The following is a 22,267-nucleotide window of genomic DNA, read 5'->3' on the forward strand; positions in this document are numbered from 1 at the left end:
CTTGCAGTGGTGTTGACGCGTCGATCCCGATCTCACAGCAGGCAATGCGTTGGTTCAATGTTGATGCGCAGGTTCTTGCCAAATGCAGCATTTTAAACTCACTTCCAGGGACCCTGGAGTGAATTGGCACCTTTTGGCAAAGCTAGACTTACAGCAAGTAGAGTCCAGGTACTGGTCTTTGATATCCCTGAGACTTCAGCAACAGGAGGCAATCCAACAAGCCCTTGGAGAAACATAGGTTCAGAATGTCGATAGCAGGTTCAGACCTTCTCATTTCTAGTCAAGAAGCGGCAGATCAACACATCAAAGCAGATTAGCAGAGTGGCATTCCCTCCTAGAGCACAGCAGCACTTCTTTCTGGTAGAATGTCCTTAGTTCCAGCAGTGTTCTGTAATGGTCGGGTGAGAGAAATAATACTTATAAGCCATTTGGCCTTTGAAGTAGGGTAACTTCAAACAGATGCTTTGAAGTGCACAATACCATGCCTTTCCTGCCCTGACTTTAGACTCACTCCCAGAGGATATGCAGTCCTTTGTGTGGGGACTGGACTCAGCCCTTTCAGGTGCAGAGTGTCAGTTCCTTTTTCCTTCCTTCCTTCTCTCCTGCTCAGGAGGATCTAACAGCATGCAGATGACTCGGAAGTCACAACTACTGTTCCTTGTGTGTAGAAACCAACTGTAATCACCCCCAGACGTGTATTCCAGAGAAAAACAGAAAAGCACCAAATGGTTTAAGTAAGAAAATACCAACTTTCTAAAAGTGACATTTTCAAAACCACAATCTAAAAGCTAACTTCACCATAAGTTGTATTTTTAATTTGTGATTCCAGAGACACTAAATTTGGTTTGCTATCTTTTCCTAAATGGAACTTAACTCATAAGATGGAATACGTCAGTCCCAATCTTATCCTAAGGGAGTGATAGGTCTTGCAGTAATAAAAATGACATTTAAGAGCATTTCACTACCAGGACATGTGAAACTTACAAGTACTTGTCCATCTTTTTAAATACACCCTGCCAATGGGCTGTTCAGGGCCTACCTTAGGGATCAACTATATGAAGTAAAAAGGAGAGTTTGGGCCTTGAAAGTAGGTTAACTTGTAAGGTTGAAATGAAAAAAAATTGCACACACAAGCTGTGCAGTGACAGACCTGAGACATCTTTAAAGGACTACTTAAGTGGATGGCACAATCAGTACTGCAGTATATTAGTAGCATTTCATTTACAGGCCCTGGGCACATGTACTGTATCTTACTAGTGGCTTGTAAGTAAACTAGGTTTTCCAATTGTGGATACACCATTATCACTATAATATACATGTCGCAAGCACTGCAGCACTGGATAGCAGTGAAAAAGAGCTCTGAGTCCAAAATCCAACAAAACCAGGTCAGAAAAATGGGAGGCGGAAGGCAAAAAGTTTATGGTGACCCTGGAGAAAGAGCAATTTCCAATAGGTGTTATTCTATCATAGCTCCGATATAGTCTCCACTAATCAATGAATGACATTGAAAAAAATACCCTGGAACAAAAAGTATATCTAATGAAGTATAACGCATTGCAATATATATACAGAAACCCATCATAAAAACATCGCAAACTTAAGAAAATGTCTCTGAAGTACATTTTATGTAATCCTACAAAGGATCCCTACATAATACATTCTTTTTTTGTCACATTGTATTGAAAACCATTGAATGGGTCAATGTGTTTATCATCAGTACTTATGAGTGCCTCAAAGGTGGGAATCATAAGTATTAACATCACGGGGGAAACTAAGGGTAGCTGCTACTGCTTCATCGTTCAAGTATGTGTGCAGTTCTAGATCAGTATTCGGTCCTTGGCCAGTACACTAAAGGATATCTATCCATTTGTTTTCATATTTTCTGAAAGCTGAAATTCTATCACTTCCTCTTCTATAGCAAACAACATGAATGACGCTTAACAGTTTTATTTTGTTTGAATCTTGATTATCATGCAGAGACCAAATATGAGTGGCTAAAGTATAAGAACCAGTCAGGCAGTAAAACATCATTCTGGAGGCCTAACATTTCAACAGGGTGAAGATGAATAGATCAAAGGGGCAGAAGCTGTGGAGACACCGACAGAGAAGTTAGATAGAGGATGAAAATAGTAAAAAGGATGGAGTTGATGATACCTTGGATGACATTTCAACATCACAGTCTGAATCACACGCCATACCACAAGCAACAGAACTGCAATCAGCTTCACCACTGCCTGAAAAACTCAGCAGTGCCTTCATCACTCTCAAAATGTTAATCATGATAACATAGTTCATTGTGTATGAGCTCATCTTTTTTACATATGTCAACCTGAGTTCTCACCTTGCGGTAGAGCTGAAGAAGAGGTCTGCTGAGATGTTGCAGGCCCTTGGTTCTTAGCTTCCTCCCAAACATAAGTTTGGCTGTTGATACGCGTGTGGTGTTATGAGATGTGTCTCTGTAGTCCGCCAATGTCTGACATATAAAGCTTGGGTGGCGATGAATTAGAAGCTTTTGCCACTTTGTATGCCTTCTTGAAACTACAATAACCCTCTCAAAAGTGCCACTGGTTTGCAGTCAGAATGGTGTGATTTTTCTGTACTCTAAACCTAAATAGTTAGACTTTGCTAGTGAAGGGGTGCTAAACATGTCAAATACTTTGGTTAGCGCTGGAATAATTACATCAGCTGCCATGGCGGAAAAATCCATTGCAAAGAGCACTTATCCATCACCACCAAGAGATGTTGCCCATTGGCTATGGGTCTAAAGAAATCATTTGCCACCTCCTTCCACAAAGAGGAAGGCAGTGAAAAACTTTTATAGCAGTTCTGGAGATTGATCCTTCCCAAGGGTCTGGCAAACATAGCATTTTCACTCGGTCTTTTTTTAAGTCAAGTGATTGGAGCCAGACCTTTGTTGTGTGAGACGTTTGGTGGAAAATATGCCTGGTGGTCCTTCATGCGCCAGGATGACCTCATGCCTCTGTAGATATTGGGGGTAACTATATGGGTGCGCCTCAGAATTAGTTTAGTGAGTTTCTTGTTTTTTATGGACATATCTAAAAACCTTGAGCTCTGATGATTTAACTTTGATTGTAAAGTTTGTGGATCTGTTCTAGGTCTCTATGTTTCTATAATGCTTGAGACTGCTTGTAATGATGCATCATCTCTGTGTGCTTGTTTGGTTATCTTCTTTTTGATTGAATATGGATATGCCTGCTGAACGACATGTCACTGTATTCTTCTGCAGCAAATGGTGTAGTATCACACAAGTCAAACGGAAATCCGAACACAAAAACAGTAGAGTTCTTGGGCCTCATTTATGAGTCTGTGCTTCACTTTTATGCACCAGTGGCGTACAAAAATGCGCTTTGTTGCGCCATTTTTACAAAGTGACTCATCTAGGTAGATGCGTCACTTTGTAAACCCCTGCGCCACATTATAACTGCGCCAGGTATAATGTATGCAAGGGGGGGGCGTATTGACGCAAGAAAGGGTCGTAGAAGTGATGCAGTGAAATCTAAGAGATTTCACTGCGCCACTTCTAGGACGCAAATGCATCAATATCTTACGCCTGCCTCACACAGGTCCTTTCACATGGGGCTTGCCCCATGTGAAAGGACACATTGCTGGAGTTGCGTCACTTTTGTGTGACACTCCAGCAATGCGTCACTTTTGCCCCATACAGATACGTCAGAAATACTGACGTATCTTTAACTCCTTGCGACATGATGCGTCATACTGTAAATATGATGCATCAATCATGTCGCAAGGAGGGCGCACTGACAAGTGACGCATCGCTGCTTTCACGCAGCGATGCGTCACTTCTCCTAAATAAGGTCCCTTGTTCTTACCCAGACTGTGGGCAATGTTAAACTATCAAACTTGTAGATGGAATCCTCTGAGGAATAGTCCTTTTTGGGTCCTAAAAATGGAAATTAGGCTCGATGTGACGAGGTTAAAATGCTTCCTGTTAACAAATAGATGGAAGTGCTTGTAGTGCTACATGACTTGCATCATTCAGTGGATTTCTTCGTTTATAATGTCCTGAATGCATGCTGCCATGTGTATCTCTCATTGAATTTCAAGATTCTGGTGGTGCCTGTTGAAACAGGTTCAGATTTTGCTCCCTGCATTTTGTTTATGGATAGGCATAATTGGAGACACCCCATGTTCCACGGTGTCCTGCTTTTGCAGGCTTTCAAGTTCTTGTTTAACTTATTTTTGGAACCTGAATGGTATTCATCTGAAGTACTAAGCCACGTATGGCATTAATTCATCTATGTGGAGTTGAACATATCCCATTAATTCAGCTATGTGTAGATGCAAATATCCATCTATGAGTCTTCCAGTACCCTGAAAGTCCTCAGGAACATTCAGCCTACATCTGTGTCTGACATCTTGACAACCAATTAACTTATGACCTAATGAAGGTCTATTCTGACTGCATATCTGAGGCTGAGAGGCATCCAATACAGCAAGAGCCTCTACTACAGAGAGAGTTTTGTATGCAGCTGGCCTAGATATGTGAGATGTTTGCATGTGCCAACAAATTAAAATAACTTTATGGAGAGTTTGGAGCATATTCATCAAGAATATTTTGGGAAATGTATGGATAACAGCGAGTTTTAAACATTTTAGGGCTGAAACGTCGGTGAACACCAAATTGAAATTAAATGTCATTTTACTGGGAAAGTTGGGAAAGTCCCACAATAAATGTTACTGTAAGTTTACATTCGAACTAAAGCACCAGTCAAAACTGCATGAACATGAAGCAGGCTCTGACAATGGCATACACCCCTGATAGTTACAGGTAGGTTGTGCAAAATCTGTTGTAGGAAAGAAGACCTTCATTATACATAGGCCAGCAAGACAGATAGGCTTGGTGAAGGATAGGTGATTGTATGAGCCTGGGATGGGTCCATTTGAGGCCTGTGGCCTGGCTGAGAACACTAGTTCCACCTTCAGTTAGAGATGTCATAGAGGAGCAGAAAGCAGCACAGCCTCTAAGGCTCTGACTGGTGGTTTCACAGTTTGTATCTAGGATACTGGTCTGATGCTGTTTCAGGACCTAACATTAGGATGTTGATCGGCTATCACCCCTGTCCTGGAGACCTCAAATTTAGCTATTCAGCTCCTGTTGTCTCAAAGTAATCCCCAACAATTATGCAAGTGCCACCTGGTGCGAGGTCTGGTGCAATGTATTTCCTTGGTCAAGGGTGATACAGAATAGGTAGAGCCACCTGTATCTAATGTTGTTCTTGCGCAATTGGTCTGTGACTGTTATGAATTTTTGCCATCTAAGAAGCGATGCTCAGGCAAGATCCTGGAAAAGCGTGCAGGAAGAGTCCCCACGCTGGATTTCATCCATGGAAGTCTGCTTGCAGGACCTGTACTTTCCTCTTGAATTTGTGAAATTTGGCAAACACATCCAATGGTTTCTAGTTGATCCGTTCGATCAATGTGGGCCCACACAATGCACTCTGTCTAGTATAATCAAGGTGGGATCAGTACTTAACAAGAACGAAAAAACTTCCATAAAAAGAGCTGAAGTCTGAGCCCTCCACCTCTTCACGAAGACACCTAATGCATATGTTGTGTCTCCTAGATCGATTTTTGAGGTGTTCGACCTTTCTTGTGAGTGCCTCTTTTTGAGTATTAAGAGCTGTGCAAGTGTCCATGAGCAGCCTCTTGGTTACTTTCAGCCTCATTAATCATAGTTCCTACCATGTCCACATCTGACCCCAGCATGGCCATCTTTTCACAGAGTCTAAAATGAAGACCGTTGAGCTCTGCCGTGAAGTCCCCCACAGGCTCATTCTGCAGCTGGTGAGCAGGTCCTCAATCATCAGCGTCATACAATTCTCCTTTCACGCTGTGCTCTCCTCTCTGGGTTTAGCTACTACGTTCCTTCAAAGTTGAGTGCTTGCACCTACAAATTGTGTAACTATCCTCTGTTTCTGTTTTTTGGGAGGCATAGGTGAAAATGAGTGGTGAGGGAATCATGCACTGAGATTGCAGGCGCATTCTCTAATAGGGTGTGTGTAGGGGCCCCAATGGATATTCTGGGCGATGTACAGTTGTTGTGATGTAGGTACATACTAGTGATCTTGTTTTGTCAGGTAGGAGCAGATATAAAATTTACCAGTGTAACTGCTTAGTAATGAGGAAGGTTTTAGTAGGAACCTACACCGGGCAGCATGGCCAGGGTGCTGCATGTGTCAGCTCTGTCCCACCAAATGTTACTATAGGGACCATTCTCTTCTTAGTCTTATCTGCAAAAGTCATAAAAGCCTGTTTAGCGTTTATTGCATTATTGCTTCACAAAACCTGGGATGCCAAGGCAGTTTGTACACTCCCCTGTTGCGGCATGGTCATTAATCTGGGAAGCCTATAATCAATAGCGTCTCTTGCTCAGGCGGTGATCATGGCCCAGAGGGTGGGGCTAGCCCACAAGTCCCCTCAGCGTCTGCAACCTTCTGGGCCTAACTAACGTTGCCCTCTCCATACACCCCGACCCTCTCAGCTGCCTTCACCAGGCTCAGCGGCGGGTCCTACCTGGGCTGAGTCCAGAAGTCCAGCTTTTATTAGGATGCTTCCCTTGTATCCTCTGCACTCCCAGAGGCCCCACACTCACGCACAGCGGAGGAGACTCTGCTGCCAGGTGCCCAATATGTCACTAGGTCATCTCACACAGGCTCACTGCCTCACTCGCAGCTTTCATGCAGAGCTGCCCAGATCCTATGGGCAACTACTCTGACTGGGCTTCCAAGATCCTCTGGCTGTATCTGTCCTAAGGTCCCACGATGCAGGGCAGCCAGTAGTGTCTTAAGCAGTTGTCGTTGTTCTGCCACTCCTCCACTGCCATTCCTGCAGCCATTCCTGCAGCCATTAAGTTACCCATTGGACCTCCTCGGATCACCTCATAAAATGGCCACTTCAGGAAATTTCAGGAGTGAGGGTTACAATCCAAATATGGTGCCCATGGTAATGGAACTAGATCAAGGAGCAGCCATCGTAGTCCATGCCGAAGCTTCACCTCCACTACTGTAGAACTACTTTATTGACACCTTCTTGTATTGTGGTATTCTATCTGGTATAGGTGGGGAAGGTTATGATTATGGGTGCCAATAACTACAAGGGGTCAAATGTAATTTCAGAAAGTCACCAGATGTATTTCCACCTACCTGATGTACATATTTGTAATTTAATGTGTAGTATCCAGTAGTGTGGGTAATAAATGTATTTTTCCTTTTTCAATGAATCATTGAGTATTATAATGGCATGCCAGTGAATTAGATTACTAGCCCACACCACTTGCCCTGAGTAGGCCTTGGACTGCTCTGCTTTGCTACCCTGATAAACCCAATAGCTGCAATGGGGCACTTGGTTCACAGTAAGGAAATACTTGTGGACCTATTACTTGCACAGAACTCACATCCTGCACAACTGATAATAACCCAATTTCTCGATAGATAGATAGATAGATAGATAGATAGATAGATAGATAGATAGATAGATAGATAGATAGATAGATAGATAGATAGAACGACAGATAGTCTCCTTGCTCAAGTGTATAAATCCCTTTTAATGCTGATCCATTGTGGACATCGCCCTACAATCCCCTGCTCATCTGTATTCTTTATTGTTGGTTTATTTTAGAAAACATTCAGCATCCACAAGAAGAAACTGAGTGAGGAAATGGAAGAACTGCAGTTGTGGACAGCTGAGGAAAGCAGTACAGCATCTGCACTGGAGGTGAGAAGAAATTCTGATCTTGTATATGTGGAGGGTATCGGGGCATATCGAAGAGAGATATGAAGGTTTCAAAAAGTACAGTTAGAATTAATGTGACTGGTGCTGTGATAATTTCAGAAAATCAGAGTACAGAGGTGAGAGACTTTGGCTTTCTCTGAGAATCAAATATAGCATAGTTAGAGGTTAGACACATTGGATACTTCTAAGGATCATAAGAAGCAACAATGGTTGCAAGACTCAACTTGATCAGTTGAGAGTTACACAAAGAGAAGAGTAGGCCAAATTTATGAGGCATTTCCCAGTGTCATAAAATGAAGAGATGGGTTAAGAATTAGAACTGGGAAAAACAAGTAATCCCATAAGTGTCACACTAAGGAGAGACGGACTGCAGACACAAGAGTTACTCAGTGGAGTTTAGAAAGAGGTACCTCATAGCCAGTGACACATGAATGACCTGAGAGTTACAAGAAGCAGAGATTCAATTCAGAAAACTGGGTCTCCCAGGAGTGTCACTAGAAGCAAATCTGGAGGTCATAGACATAAGAGATGCCATGTGAGCCATATGAAGCAGAGTTGGGGGACAGAGAGTTGAAGGATGACAAGAGAGACTCAGGAATCTATGGTGAGGGTTACAGAAATGGAAGCACCTTTTTCCCAGTCACCACAATATCTGAGGGTCAGAGAAATATACAAAGTAGAAGCTGAAGAAGCAGAAATAAGAGGAATTGATTTGAGTTTGCAAAATAACATTCTTGATTTAGTGGGCAAATATTTTTGTATCTTCCTTCCATGTGAATCTAATTAATTTTTCACTGCTTCCCTTTCATTGTCACACTAGGTCCCGGTCTCTAAAGTGTAAGACCACTTCTATCTTTTGAGGCCCCTATCATAATACATAATGACTTTCAGGCTAAAAGTTAACAAGTATCATATTGTTTGCCTCTTTTGAGCTTGAATTCCCTGATCTTTACACCTCCAGCTCTCCCCTTGGATCACTGGCGCAATATTGAACACAGCAATTTCAAGATACAGAAATATTGTGACAAAAAAACTCGATTACAAAACTATTGTTTCCCTATGCTTATAACAGTAACTACAAAACTATTGAATACAATAGTGTTTCACACTAGTGGCATAAAAAAAATACAACAATATTGTATATTGTATATTATTTATATATACATATAAAATGGATGTATGACGATACAACACGATCATTTAGATCAAGGTACATTACATTGCTATTTTTACAACACAAGTCTTTACAACGACTTGCGCTGGAGGGCCCTGGATTTAGGAAGAGTATGATTTACTATTCCAACTCCAGCCTACATAACAATTGGGAAGGTGTTGGAATAGTGAATCACACTATTCCTAAGTCTAAAGCGCTATCCAGCGCAAGTAATTGTAAAGACTTGCATTGTAAAAGCAGCGATGTAAATGTGTTGCAGTGTTTTGACCGAGTTGTAAAGGTCGTTTTCCATATAATATTGTTGTATTTTTTTTCATGATATTAAATACATGAAAAACATACAACATTATATATATATATATATATATATATAAATATATATATATATATATATATATATATATATATAGGAGGAGCTGGAAAAATTTGACAATAAGGAAGATAAAGATAAACTAAGAGGTGAGATGACAATCCGTCTAAAGAAGGAGGAGGAAAAAACTAAAGCCAGAAAGGCGTATAAATTTCAAAGAGACAAATGTGATTATGATTTAGGGCAGATATTCACCTTTGCCAAACGCTACGACACCTTGAGGAAATCGAAGTTTCAGAGCTGGGGGCAATCACACAAATACCCGCAAGACCAGCTATGAATACATCACAATCGGAAATTAGCTCTGGGGACAGTGAGTCAGAATCTGAAATACGCAACGCAACAGGGGCGGTTAAAAAATCAATACCCTCATCAGGTGAAAAACTCAATTTTTTATGCGAAGAGCGACGCACAACATTGAGACCAAGACAGTCCAAAAAAACGGACGCCCAAACTACAAAAGGAGGCAACCGCGTAAGGCAAGCACAAGGAGAACAACCCAGAAAAAGAGGAAGGGGATATTGGAAAGATACCTGCCAACACTTCCTTGTTTGGAATGTTGTCAGCCAATTAGCATGAAGCTCGTGATCGGGAGGGTGTGTGGATCCTCCATGCCTCTAGATATCGATATATTTACTCAGCAACTACTGAACGGATTTACACCATTTAACAAAAAGGGCTCATTCTGAAGCATGGGCTACCTTTTTGCTAAATTTGGTGTAATTCCGTTCAGTAGTTCGGGTTGTAGCCGTATCTAAAGTTTTCTATGGAAATTAAGATGGAGGAAACACGTTATGGGACACCCTTTTTCTCAGCCCCCGTTTGCGGAATCACCCTGAAAATTTGAAGATAAGAGCGGACCGGATTGCCCCATGAGTTTTGAAAATTTCACAGAGATTCGTCAATCAGCACCAAAGTTATTGGGAAAAGAATGTTGCAATTTTCCTATGGTAACTAGGTCCTAACTATAACTACCTACTGGCAACCACCAGTAGGTAATAAATAAATAAATATATATATATATATTTATATATATATTATCTACTGGCGGTCGCCAGTAGATAGTTATAGTTAAAACCTAGTTTCCGTAGGAAATCCGCAACATTCTTTTTTTTTTTTAAACTTATTTTTATTCAGAAAGAAAAAAGATTTAGGTTACAACACACCATGTATAAGTGTACACTCAGTGGCTTAAAACATCCGGTTTAACACAAAAAAAAGAAAAAAAAAAACATTTCAGAGTTAATCATCTTTTCAAACACTGTCCATCATAATGTATGATTTTCTTGAAATATATCCTAACCTATCCCCGACCGCCAATCAGCTATTGGTTTCCAAATCCGCATCCCTCTTTCCCTCCCCCTCCTACCTTTCCTTGCATAAATTGGGTTTTCCAGATTGTATGAGGACAATAAATTAGCCAACCAAACCTGTAGAGTCGGGGGGTTAGGGTCTAGCCATGCCCTAGCAATACACAATCTATATACTGCCATAGCCAAAAAAACAAACTCATGATGTTCACCTTCTTCTGGTACTATTCCTAAAAGAATGTGGACTGGCTTAAGTTCCAACTTGATCTTAAGTGAAGCCTCCATAAAATGTTCAAGATTTCGTAGCAGTGTGTGTAGTTGTGGGCATAATGCAAACATATGTATTATATCCGCCTCTGCTGAGTTACAACGCGGACAGGTTATACCCTCTGTTCCTCCCCATTTCGCTATCCTTGCTGGCGTGTAGTATAGGGAGTATATAGTTTTATAGTGCTGCGACTGTAAAGATGCCGAACACAACACTGAACATCCTAGCTCCAAAGAATCCTGGAACCACCCTAGTTCTCCTTCCAGCTTTTCTGCCCATTTTTCACTGTGTTTATCCAAATCGTCCTGCATACCGGACACAAAGCTAGCATATAGACTTCTTATGGAACAGTCCCCCCCTAGTCTTATTTTTTCCATTATCTCTACTTTATTATAGCCAGCCGGACCTCCTTGCTTATTCCCTAAGAAGCTCCTAATCTGTAAATACTTAAAGAAATCCTTATTATTTAAACCAAACTTAGTACATATCTCCGAAAAGGTAGCCAAACCCTGGATCCCCCACAGATCTCCAATGCTTGTTACCCCCTTTTTCATCCAGCTTTCCATTACTCTATCTCCGAACACCTCGTCTGGGAATGACCTATTTTTAAACAGTCTTGTATAGCGGTTGAATCTTCCTAGCCCCACTTTCTTCATATATGCCGTCCATATCTTCACTCCTGCCTCAACCGTCTTATATCTGGTTCTTTTATAGCACCCGTATTCCACACAAGCCAGAAAGCAATTTTCAGCTTCTTCCCCTAATACAGCCTTATAGATTCTAGTAGACCCCTCTCTTACCCTTGAATCATCTCCCCCCCCTATTAAGCCTTGCATATATTGTATGGTCGCCGCCCAATAATACAGCTTGAAGTCAGGTGCACCCCATCCCCCTCTTTCCCTCGGAAGTGTCATATAGCGATAAGCCCTGCGCGTTTTCCCATGGGCCCAAATAAATTTATTAAGAATCCTCTCTAATGCTGAAAACCACTTTGCTTCGAAGAATAGTGGAATTGCCCTGAAAAAATACAAAAATCTTGGGAGTATCAACATTTTAATCACATTCGTACATCCCAGCAAGGACAGGTGAAGGTTGTTTAGTCGTTCTAGATCTGATTTTACCTTCGCCAACAGGGGGACCACATTATTCTGTACTGCTACTTCCAAATTCGCAGATATCTCTACCCCCAAGTAAACTGCTGAGTTAACCTTTCTTAAATCTACGTTGTTTTGGTCATTTAGCACATACCGATTGCTCACTATTTGGGTCTTGGTTTTATTTAAGCTATACCCAGAGACTTTCCCAAAAGACTCGGCCTCCCTTTCTACTTCCACCATTGCCTCATCTGGATATGGGGTTACGATGGCCACGTCATCCGCATACGCCAAGATCTTCGCTTCCGACCCATTCAAGCTCATCCTAGCAATTCCATCATTCAATTCAAGCCGGCGCAGAAAAGGATCCAAATACAGCGCAAACAGTAAGGGAGACGACGGGCAGCCCTGTCTCGTGCCTCTTTCAATCCTAATTCCCTCTGAAAATCCCCTACACACCCTAATTCTAGCCGTAGGGTTCTTATACAATGCCTGCATTGCTTTGATATACCTGTTGCCAATGCCATTCCATCTCAATACTTCCCACAAATACTCCCAGGAGACTCTATCGAAAGCCTTCTCTGCGTCTAAGAAGATCGCAGCCATAGGGTCTCCTGGGGTACTAGCTGCGTCAAAGAGAGTTAAGACCTGCCTTGTGTGTTGCGTGGTGTCCTTGCCTGGTATGAACCCATGTTGGGAATGAACGACTAGTTCCTCAATAACTCCTGCCAACCTTCTAGCCAGAATTTTGGAATAGATTTTTGAGTCCGCATTCATTAGCGTTATTGGGCGGTATGATCCTGGCTGACTTAGTGGTTTCCCTTTTTTGGGAATCACCACTATATCGGCCCCCCCCCAGGAGTCGGGGATTGATTCCCCTAGCTGTGCCTTAATCATCACATCAAACATATCCTCAGTCAACAATTCAGAGAAAACTTTATAAAATTCCACTGGTAGCTGGTCGGGACCTGCAGCCTTTCCGGAAGGAAGAAGTTTTAATGCTTCTATGAACTCCTCTTTCTTGAATGGTTGCTCTAACTCCTCCTTCCTTTCTGGAGAGATACCCTCTGGGGCCACCCCTCTCAGATATCCCTCTATCTCATGCGAGTTCCCCTTTATGTTTTCCGTATATAATGTTGCATAAAACTGCCTGAAGACTTTCTGTATCCCATCTGCTCCTACCACTCGATTTCCAAATTGATCTATCATCTCGAGGATATCTGCTGCTGCTGCTCGCTGCCTGGTGCGAACAGCCAACAGGTGCCCTACCTTTTCACTGAACTCATATATCCCCTCTTTTCGGGCCAGATATTCCCCCACCGCCTTGGATAACATATGTTCAGAGGCCTCTGCCTTTAGTGACACCGTCTTCAATAACACTGGCTCTAAGGGGAGTTGCTGGTATATTGCTTCGCCCAACTCCCTCTCTACATTAAGGAGTTTCATATTCCATTCCGCGATCTTGTTTTTTTCCTTTGTCCTTGCAGCTGCCCCATAGCTCATGGTCTCCCCTCTTACCCCCGCCTTAAAGGCGTCCCAAACCATTCCCGGGCTAGCGGTACCCCTGTTGAAATCCCAATAATCTCTGATCCATGATCCCATACGCTCTTTGTACCCCTCCTCCTGCAGTAATGCCCTTTCAAAAGTCCACTCCCTTTTTTCCCTTCTATCCAGCCCTATTTTAATTGTTAAAACCAAAGGGTTATGGTCTGAAATTAGGCGGGGGTATTTTTCTATTGAAACTGCATTAATGAGGGATCCAGAAACCAGAAAATAATCCAGCCTAACCATCCGTTTATGAGGAGCAGAGTAAAATGTGCTTCCATCTAGAGCTGAATGCAGCTCTATCCAAGGGTCGAATAAAGAGTTGTTACTAACCAAATCACACAATGCCCTATAGGTTCTTTTTTTCCTTCCTGCATAAAGAGTCCCTGACTGTAGGACAGGGTCTCTAAAATCATGTATGTTCAGATCTCCGCAAAGTATAATCGGTTCAGGCCAATTAACCAGCTCTGAATCTACAAATTGAAACACCTCCGGGTCATCTTGCGTTGAGCCATATATAGTTACCAAAGAAAACCTCACTCCCCTAAAAGTCAAATCCAACATGACCCACCGCCCCAACTCATCTTCCAGTTTTTTATTCACAACCATATCCCTAATCTTCCCTAGTATCGCGACCCCTTTAGTCCTTATAGCCTGTTTTGATTTAGCTAAGACTGTGAACCCTAGTTGCCCAAGCAAATAAGCCTGAGCCACCTCTATATGGGTCTCTTGTAAGCAAACTATATCCAGATGCAACCCCCCTAACAACGCCGCTACCCTATTTCTCTTATTGGAGTCATTTAGCCCACACACATTAACACTCGCAATTCTACAGTTCATTGCAAATTTTCAGTTTTCCAAGTGTCCCCAAATTTTTAATACGATATGCGTGACCATATAACCTATGAATCCTACCAAGTGTACTCACAACTAGCAAAAAAGAAAACAGTGTGGTGTGTTCAAACATTCCAAAAAAATTAACCAGTTTTTTTACATTTTTCTCCCCCCTCTCCCCCCCCCCCTTGACCCCCCCCTCCTGTCCCCCCTTGTCCTTCCCACCCCAGCAGCTCCCCCCCCCCTGTTTCCTGCCAAATAGGTCAATTAGACCTATGTGTGGTCGCTTTGGGTAGTGCTAATCGCACCCTCCTCCCCCCCGGGATCTCGCCAACCCATAGTATAGTCCTAGCTAGGTATCATCTCAGCAAAGTACCATTGCTCTGTTACCCTCCCTTTTGTGTTTTGAGGTCATCTAGGAACTGTTGGGCCTTAATCTCTGACAGAAAAAATCTAACTCTTCCCTTTGTTACGACCTTAAGCTTTGCAGGGAAGAGAAGATATGCTTCAGACCCCTGCGCCTGGAAAGGCGCTATCATTTGCCTTAGTCTCCACCTTCTCTCTACTGTGGCATGACAAAAATCGGGCCTGGCAAAGAAGGTGATGCCCCCTGCTGTACACCGTTTGTCGGGTCTGGCTTTCTCGATGATTTCTTCCCTTAGAAGGTAGTTACCTACATTAACAAGAATTGCCCGGGGTAGATTGCCCTGCCCTTCTCCTCCGTAGCCTTTCTTTAGTGCAAAGGGAAATCTGTGTGCCCTTTGTATCTCTTTATCCCACTGCCAGTCGGAGTCAGGAAATGCACCCTTTAACAAGCCAACCACAAAGCGTCGAGTATCCTGCCCCTCAAGCCCTTCTGCCACACCCAGGATTCTAACGTTGTTCCGCCTCTGGCGGTTTTCAAAGTCCTCCAGCTTCCACTGGAAGTCTTCAGATAGTTTTTCCTGGGCCGTCTGGAAGGTACGCCAAGTCCCAACATCATCCTCCAGTTTGCCAGTACGTTCCTCTACCTCTGTAACTCTGTCCGCGATCTCATCGTACAGCTTATTCATCTTCCTCATTGTGTTCTGAATCTTTTTTGAGGCCTGCCTCGCTCTCCGGCTCTCTGTCCTTGCTTCTGTTTGAATTTGTTTTAAAGTACTAAACAGTATGTCAAAGGGGGCTGGTTGCGCTGTAGATTCGGAAGGCATCTCCTTCCTATTATTCTCCTCAGAATATGCTAGCGAGGTAGCGGAGTAATCCCATGTTAAACGATTGGAATCCCCAGATGGTGTCTCAGTGTGGCGTCTGCTTAGCATTGACAGTCTTTTCAGTTTTTTCCTGGTCGTATCATTACCAGCCACACTTGATCCTGAGCTAGACAGCTCCTCTGAACTGCCCTCGGGGCTCTGGCCCGTCTCCGAACCTTCATCTGGAGAAAAAAACTCTCCCTCTGTTGAAGGCCCTTCCCCAATCTTGTTTAGGCTCTCTACGCAATGGACTTTTAAGCCGGGTGTGTTGCATTCCTCCCCCACCAGAGTTAAAGTGCCGCTCTTATCTTTATCTTTATCTTCTTTATCTTTGCCTAGGTCTGCTTTCAAGCCCAAACCCAGCTCGGTTTCCATCATCAATATGGCCCCCAACATGTCTGAGTTACCTGTCAGGCCTCTCCTCCACCCTCCTTCTGGGGTCACTGTCTTTCCGGGTGCACTGCCTGGCATGCTCTCCACCGACACTGTCTCTGGTGCAGAGCTCCTCCTGCCGAGTGCGCCTGCCTGCCCCATTAGCAGAATGGAATTTTCCCTGCTCATGCTGTCAGAACCCAGGCTTGATGGTTGCGTAGCAACCCCACGTCCGACGCTCCCTGCGCCCTCAGCGTCCTCGCGGATGGCCCCGTCGGCTTCTGACACACTGCCGGCTGCAGAGATGCTGCTACCGCTGATTGCGCGCTCTTCATCACCGCCGGTAAGCTTAGGAGGGAAGACTCCAACTAATGTAGACTGGCGGAGCTGATCTCTGGGTTTATTTTTGCCGATTTCCTTTTCCAACTGCTTCGCGTCTGTATCGCTCACAGACGCTTCCACCCCTCGGCCGCCCTGACTCTTGCCGCTTGGAGTGTTTACCTTTCCCCGCGGTTCCAGCTTCTTCCTCGGGGGGAGGGCGGTATTTTTTCGGACCGCACCTGACGAGCGGGGAGGGCCATTCACATTGGGTGCTTTTTCGCTCAGCCCTGCTGTCGAGGCAGATTTCTCCGTAGCTTTCTCCTTGCTTTCCCTGCCATCCTTGCGCTGGCCTTCCCCCTTCTCCGGCTTTAGTGGTCGCATTGTTATTATTGCTTTTGTTTTTGCTTTTGCCTTTAGATGCAGGGCTATGCGGGATATATCCTTAAAGAGGGCTCTTACTGCTGCTGCCACTTGCACGCCTTGCCAGATATTCCTCTGCTCTTGAAAAGCAAGCCACCTCCGTGCTCTATTCGCGGTCCTCAGCACGCTCAGCACGCTGTTATCAGAGTCAGCCCCGCTAAAGTCGGCTAAGTAGGTTGCAAAGGGCCAGTTCATAAGCAACATCAGAGACTTTGCTGATTTCACGCCGTGTCTCAGAGACTCATAATCCAGATGTTACACCCCGGTGCGGGAGAGGAGGTTAGTGCGACCGTTCAGCACTGTCCAGCCGCGGCCATCTTGCCCCTCCTAATGGAAATCCGCAACATTCTATTGGGAATAACTTTGGCGCCGGTGTACGAATCTTCTCGAATTTCTCCAAGAAAATGTCCTGCTCCGCTTCGCTCCTTCCCTGAAAGTTTGGGGGGGATTCATGCAGCGGGGGCCAAGAAAAAAGGGGGTCCCAAAACGTTTTTTCCCTATGCAATTTTTCATAGGACCTTTAGCCGGGGCTACAGCCCGAACGGCTGAACGGAATTACACCAAATTTGGCAAAAAGGTAGAGTTCTGTTTGTAGATGGGCCTTTTTGTTGGTGTAAATCCGTTCAGTAGTTCCTGAGAAAATCAAAAGTAAAATCATAACTATATATTGGAGGTGTTACGGTGCGCGCACTGTCTGCGCACCTTCCCGAGCACGATCTGCATGCTAATTGGATGTCAACTGTCTGTAAACACTCCAAACCAGGAAGAGTTGGCAGCCATCTTGTGCCTCAGTAGAAGCGAGGCAGAAGAAAGCTGAAAACTAATGCGTAAAACACGCAAAGGGGGCAGTGTAGACACACCCTGACCCCCTAGGCATGCTCAGGGGGTTGCACAATTGCGGGGTTCGCGCACGGTGCGAAAAAAAAACAAAAAACCCTGTGTTTTATTTTTTAATAATAGCCCCCGTGGGGACCAAATCCCGGGGGCATATTTTATAAAAAAGTGTGGGGGGGGTCCCAATCCCCCCCACACTACCCCAGGGACCGCCATTTTTTTATGATAGATGCACCGTACGCGTACTGTTAAAATTACGTAAGTCGTCCCGTAAGCATACGTAGGCAAGAAAAATAGGATTTTTTTAGATATTTATGAAGTGTATGTATTTATGTGTTGTGTGGCTCTAAAAAGACCCCTTGTGCGTATTGTGAGATGTTAGTACCTACAAGTAAGTACTGATGCAAAGTCTAAAGTTTATGAGGAAGAGTCTGTTTACCTCATTTGTAAAATGTACACCATCTCTCCTATAGATGTCCTAAATATTGAAGCGTAGATTGTTATTGTAAATGGAACCCATTCTATACTCTCGGAGAAAGGCAGAAACAGTTTTATTCACATGTTTCCTAGCTTTTTCAATCTGTGGACAATATTGGTTGGACCAGTTCCATTTCTGCCTTTGACTTATCTTAGAATAGACAAAGGCAGTTTGGGGGAATAGTGTCATCAGTTGATGAAAGGTGTCCTTCATAAACATTTCCAGATCTACCCCAGTCAAAGTGCCTAGGTCATTGCCACCACAGTGCACAATTATGAGGTCAGGGTGTTGGAGATGCATAAAGGATTTCACCAATGGCATCAATTGGTGCCACTTTAACCCTCTCTGTCCAATCAATTTAATGTCTACATTTGATAAACCTAGGTCTTTGGAGTTCCTTTCTGTTGTGTATACCTTTCACTCCAGAAAATATAGCTGTGTCCCACAATCCACACTGTAAGCATCTTGAAGAGAGGTCTGGATGCACTGAGATGGTGTCTGTAAATGAAAGGGCAGTTTGAAGATATTTTTTTTTCTAAAATGGTGGATAAGTGGAGTTTTGAAAAAAAGCAAAGAAGTTATTGGTTGTTTGGAATGTTACTAGTTACAAACGTGTTTTTTAAAAGCCTGCTATTTATTGGTTAAGAAAAAGTTATAGTAAAGAACATTACTTAAGATAAGCTGGTATACTGACAAGTCAAGCACACTTGCTGTTTTGATTTGCCACAATGTATGATGAACTTTTCACCTGTATTGTCAGTTAGGTGTTCCCTGAAGTGTTTCTATGGTAACGGGCAGAATATGGTTGGGGGAAGGGCTTAAAGTTTTGTGAGCTGGAAAGGTTTGGAAAGTTCAAGCATTTTAAAAGTGTGTTTCATTTTTAACGTGTGAATAAATGTGATTTGTTATTTATTTGTAAATGTGTGTGGTTTGAATGTGTAGATTGACAGGAATTGTTTGCTGTTTGCTATAGGATTTTTATAGTGCCTTGGTTTAATTAGGGGGTTTTACAATTAACCAACCAACACATAAACACATAAACTTGAAAGATAGATGTAAAATATATTTTTTTAAATTATTTTTTTCATGCTAGGGTGCGCTTCCGGGACGACTTACGCAATTTGCACGGTACGCGTACGGTGCATCTATCGTTAAAGAAATAGTTTGTATTTTTTATAATCCCCGGGGCTTAAGTTATTTGTTTGTGCGGGGGTTCATTTAAAAAAGAAAAATATATATATATATATATATTTTGGGGGGCTCTTTGCCCTCCACTCGCCCCAGGGACCAGCACCTCCCCGGGGCTGTAATATTAAAAATAGGAGGGTCTGTGATGGACCCCTTAGCTCCGGGGACCACCACCTCCCGGGGCTTTTGTATATTGGGAAGGTGGCCGCACGGCCCCCCTCCTGGAGCCATTGATGGCCCTGGGGACCACCACCTCCCCAGGGCCGGCTCCTGCAGTTTCCCGGGTTGCCTACCCCCAGGACACTGCTGTTTGCTGTGGTAGGGCAGAGCCTCGCGATTCCCAACCTACCACAGCATGTTAGCAGCTCCCTCTGACAAAAATCAATGCCGGCTCCCAAAGGACGTGGGGAGCCGGCTGGGACCGTGGGGGCATTGGGGCTCCCCCCACGGTCCCCAACGATATATTGTAGCCCCGGGGGATGGGGTCCCTGGGGATTATAAAAAATTAGTAATAAACTGTATTTTTTTTTTACGATCGATGCTCTGTACGCGTACGGTAAGTGGTGCGTAATTTTTCCGGTAAGTGTTTTCTGTCATGAAAACAATCTTTTTTTAAAATATATTTCAAAGATATGTTTCAAGTTTATGTATTTTTGTGTCTGTTGGTTCTAATTGGAGGTTTTCTCTTTATTGGTACTTATAAGTAAGTACTTATGTATAGTCTAAACCTCTTGAGGAGCAGTGTTTTATAGAGTGATGAACTTTTGACCTCTGTTGACAGTTGACTTTTGCATGATGTGTTGGGGGTAGGGTGGAAAGTTGTATCAGTTAGAAAGGTTTGACATTTTGAACCAATAGAAATGTGTCTTTGATTTTATATTATTGTGCGAAGGAATTTGATTTGTTAGTAATGTGTATATGTGTGTAGTTTGAGAGGGAAAATGTGCCATTTTTGGTTCTGCTACAAGCATTGAAGCAGATAATTCTGTATAAGGCTATCCGCTGTGTGAGTGGCATTCCTCTTAATCTACTAATCTGTTTGAGAGGTGAGTTGAAAAGTTGTAAGGGAATGTATATGGTGCATTTTTTTTTAAAGTAAAGTGTTTAATCTTAAAAAGTTTGCAGAATCATATTTGTTTGGTTTTGGATAACTTTAATGGTGAAATAATTTGGTAAGTTAATGTATTTAGGTAGTCAGCTTTGTTGAATAAAGTGCAGTACTAAAAAATTTAGAATATGTACAGTCACTTATACAATGCTGAAGTTATTATAGATAGAGTGCTGCTTACACTCTTGGACAGATTTAGAAGCTTTTTGGGTCTCTTTCTTCTTGTATTGTGTCTCCTGTTTGGATGTAATGCTGGCAAAAAAAGTAACGATGCAAATTGGAAATGTATTTTGAAAATGAGTCAGGTTTCTGCACTGTAATGTAGTGCTCATGTACATGGGCTGTGTTCTGTCACTTAAACCTTTTACTGAGGTAAATGTGTTTTGGTAAAATGTATAGTGTTAACATTTCTGTCCAGAATCACACTGAGTGTCTGTGTAAATTAAAGAATTATATTTGCACCTTTTTCTATAATCTCACCTGTCTCTCCTCACTGTCTACCTCTCTGCTTATACTGTCCTCTCTGTTCTGATATTTCAGTTTTTCCTTATTTGCACTTGCTTTTCTTGATAGTGCTGCTTCTTTTGAAACTGCCTACCGTTTTTTTTGTCTCCCTCTATTGTCATTTTCTTTCCTTTCCCCTAATGTTCCCCCTTCTTTTTATACTCCCTCTTCTACCCTGTTAATCCTCTGTTTTATCATACCTTCTCTTAACAATGCCCCAGTCAATATAGATAGAGTGCGGCATACATTCTTGGGCAGATTTACAAGCACATTGGGTCTCTTTCTTGTTGTATTCTGTCTCATGTTTGGATGTAATGCTAGCACAAAAGTAATGCTGCAAATTGGAAATGTATTTTGAAAATGAGTCAGGTTTCTGCACTGTAATGCAGTGCTCATATACATGGGCTGTGTTCTGTCACTTAAACATTTTACTGTGGTAAATGTGTTTTGGTAAATTGTATGGTTTTGAAATCTCTGTCTAGAATCACACTGAGTGTCTGTGTAAATCAAAGAATTAAATTTGTACCTTTTTCTATATTCTCACCTGTCTCTCCTCACTGTCTACCTCTCTCTGTTTATACTGTCCTCTCTCTTCTGATATTTCCAGTCTTTCCATATTTTCATTTGTCTTTCTTGATAGTGCTGCTTCTTTTCAAACTGCCTTCTGTTTTTTTAGTCAACGTCTATCATCATTGTCTTTTCTGTCCCCTAATGTTCCACCTTCTTTGTATACTCCCTCTTCTGCCATCTTAATCCTCTCTGTTTTATCATATCTCCTCTTAACAATGCCCCAGTCAATATAGATAGAGTGCTGCATACACTCTTGGGCAGATTTACAAGCACCTTGGGCCTCTTTCTTGTATTCTGTCTCATGTTTGAATGTAATGCTGGCAAAAAAGTAATGCTGCAAATTGGAAATGTATTTTGAAAATGAGTCAGGTTTCTGCACTGTAATGTAGTGCTCATATACATGGGCTGTGTTCTGTTACTTAAACCTTTTACTGAGGTAAATGTGTTTTGGTAAAATGTATGCTTTTAACATTTCTGTCCAGAATCACACTGATTGTCTGTGTAAATTAAAAAATTATATTTGCACCTTTTTCTATAATCTCACCTAGCTCTCCTCACTGTCTACCTCTCTCTGTTTATACTGTCCTCTCTCTTCTGATATTTCTACTCTTTTCATATTTGCACTTGCCTTTCTTGATAGTGCTGCTTCTTTTGAAACTGCCTTATGTTTTTTTAGTCTCCCTCTATTATCATTTTCTTTCCTGTCCCCTAATGTTCCCCCTTCTTTTTATACTCCCTCTTCTACCCTGTTAATCCTCTCTGTTTTATCATACCCCCTCTTAGCAATGCCCCAGTCAATATAGATAGAGTGCTGCATACACTTTTGGGCAGATTTACAAGCAACTTGGTCCTCTTTCTTTTTGTATTCTGTCTCA

At 42.7% G+C, this 22,267-nt stretch overlaps 1 protein-coding gene across 1 annotated transcript in view; it reads left to right on the top strand.

Moving 5' to 3' along the window:
* The window catches only part of LOC144752366 (E3 ubiquitin-protein ligase TRIM39-like), a 296,195-nt gene that overhangs the window by 94,278 nt on the left and 179,650 nt on the right, over window positions 1-22,267 (top strand). Inside the window, exon 2 of the mRNA XM_078640300.1 lies at window positions 7,660-7,755. Coding sequence (XP_078496426.1) covers window positions 7,660-7,755 — 96 coding nt within the window. The remainder of the gene's footprint in view (window positions 1-7,659; window positions 7,756-22,267) is intronic.

This window comes from Lissotriton helveticus, chromosome 5_1 (assembly GCF_964261635.1).
Source record: "Lissotriton helveticus chromosome 5_1, aLisHel1.1, whole genome shotgun sequence".
NCBI lineage: Eukaryota > Metazoa > Chordata > Amphibia > Caudata > Salamandridae > Lissotriton > Lissotriton helveticus.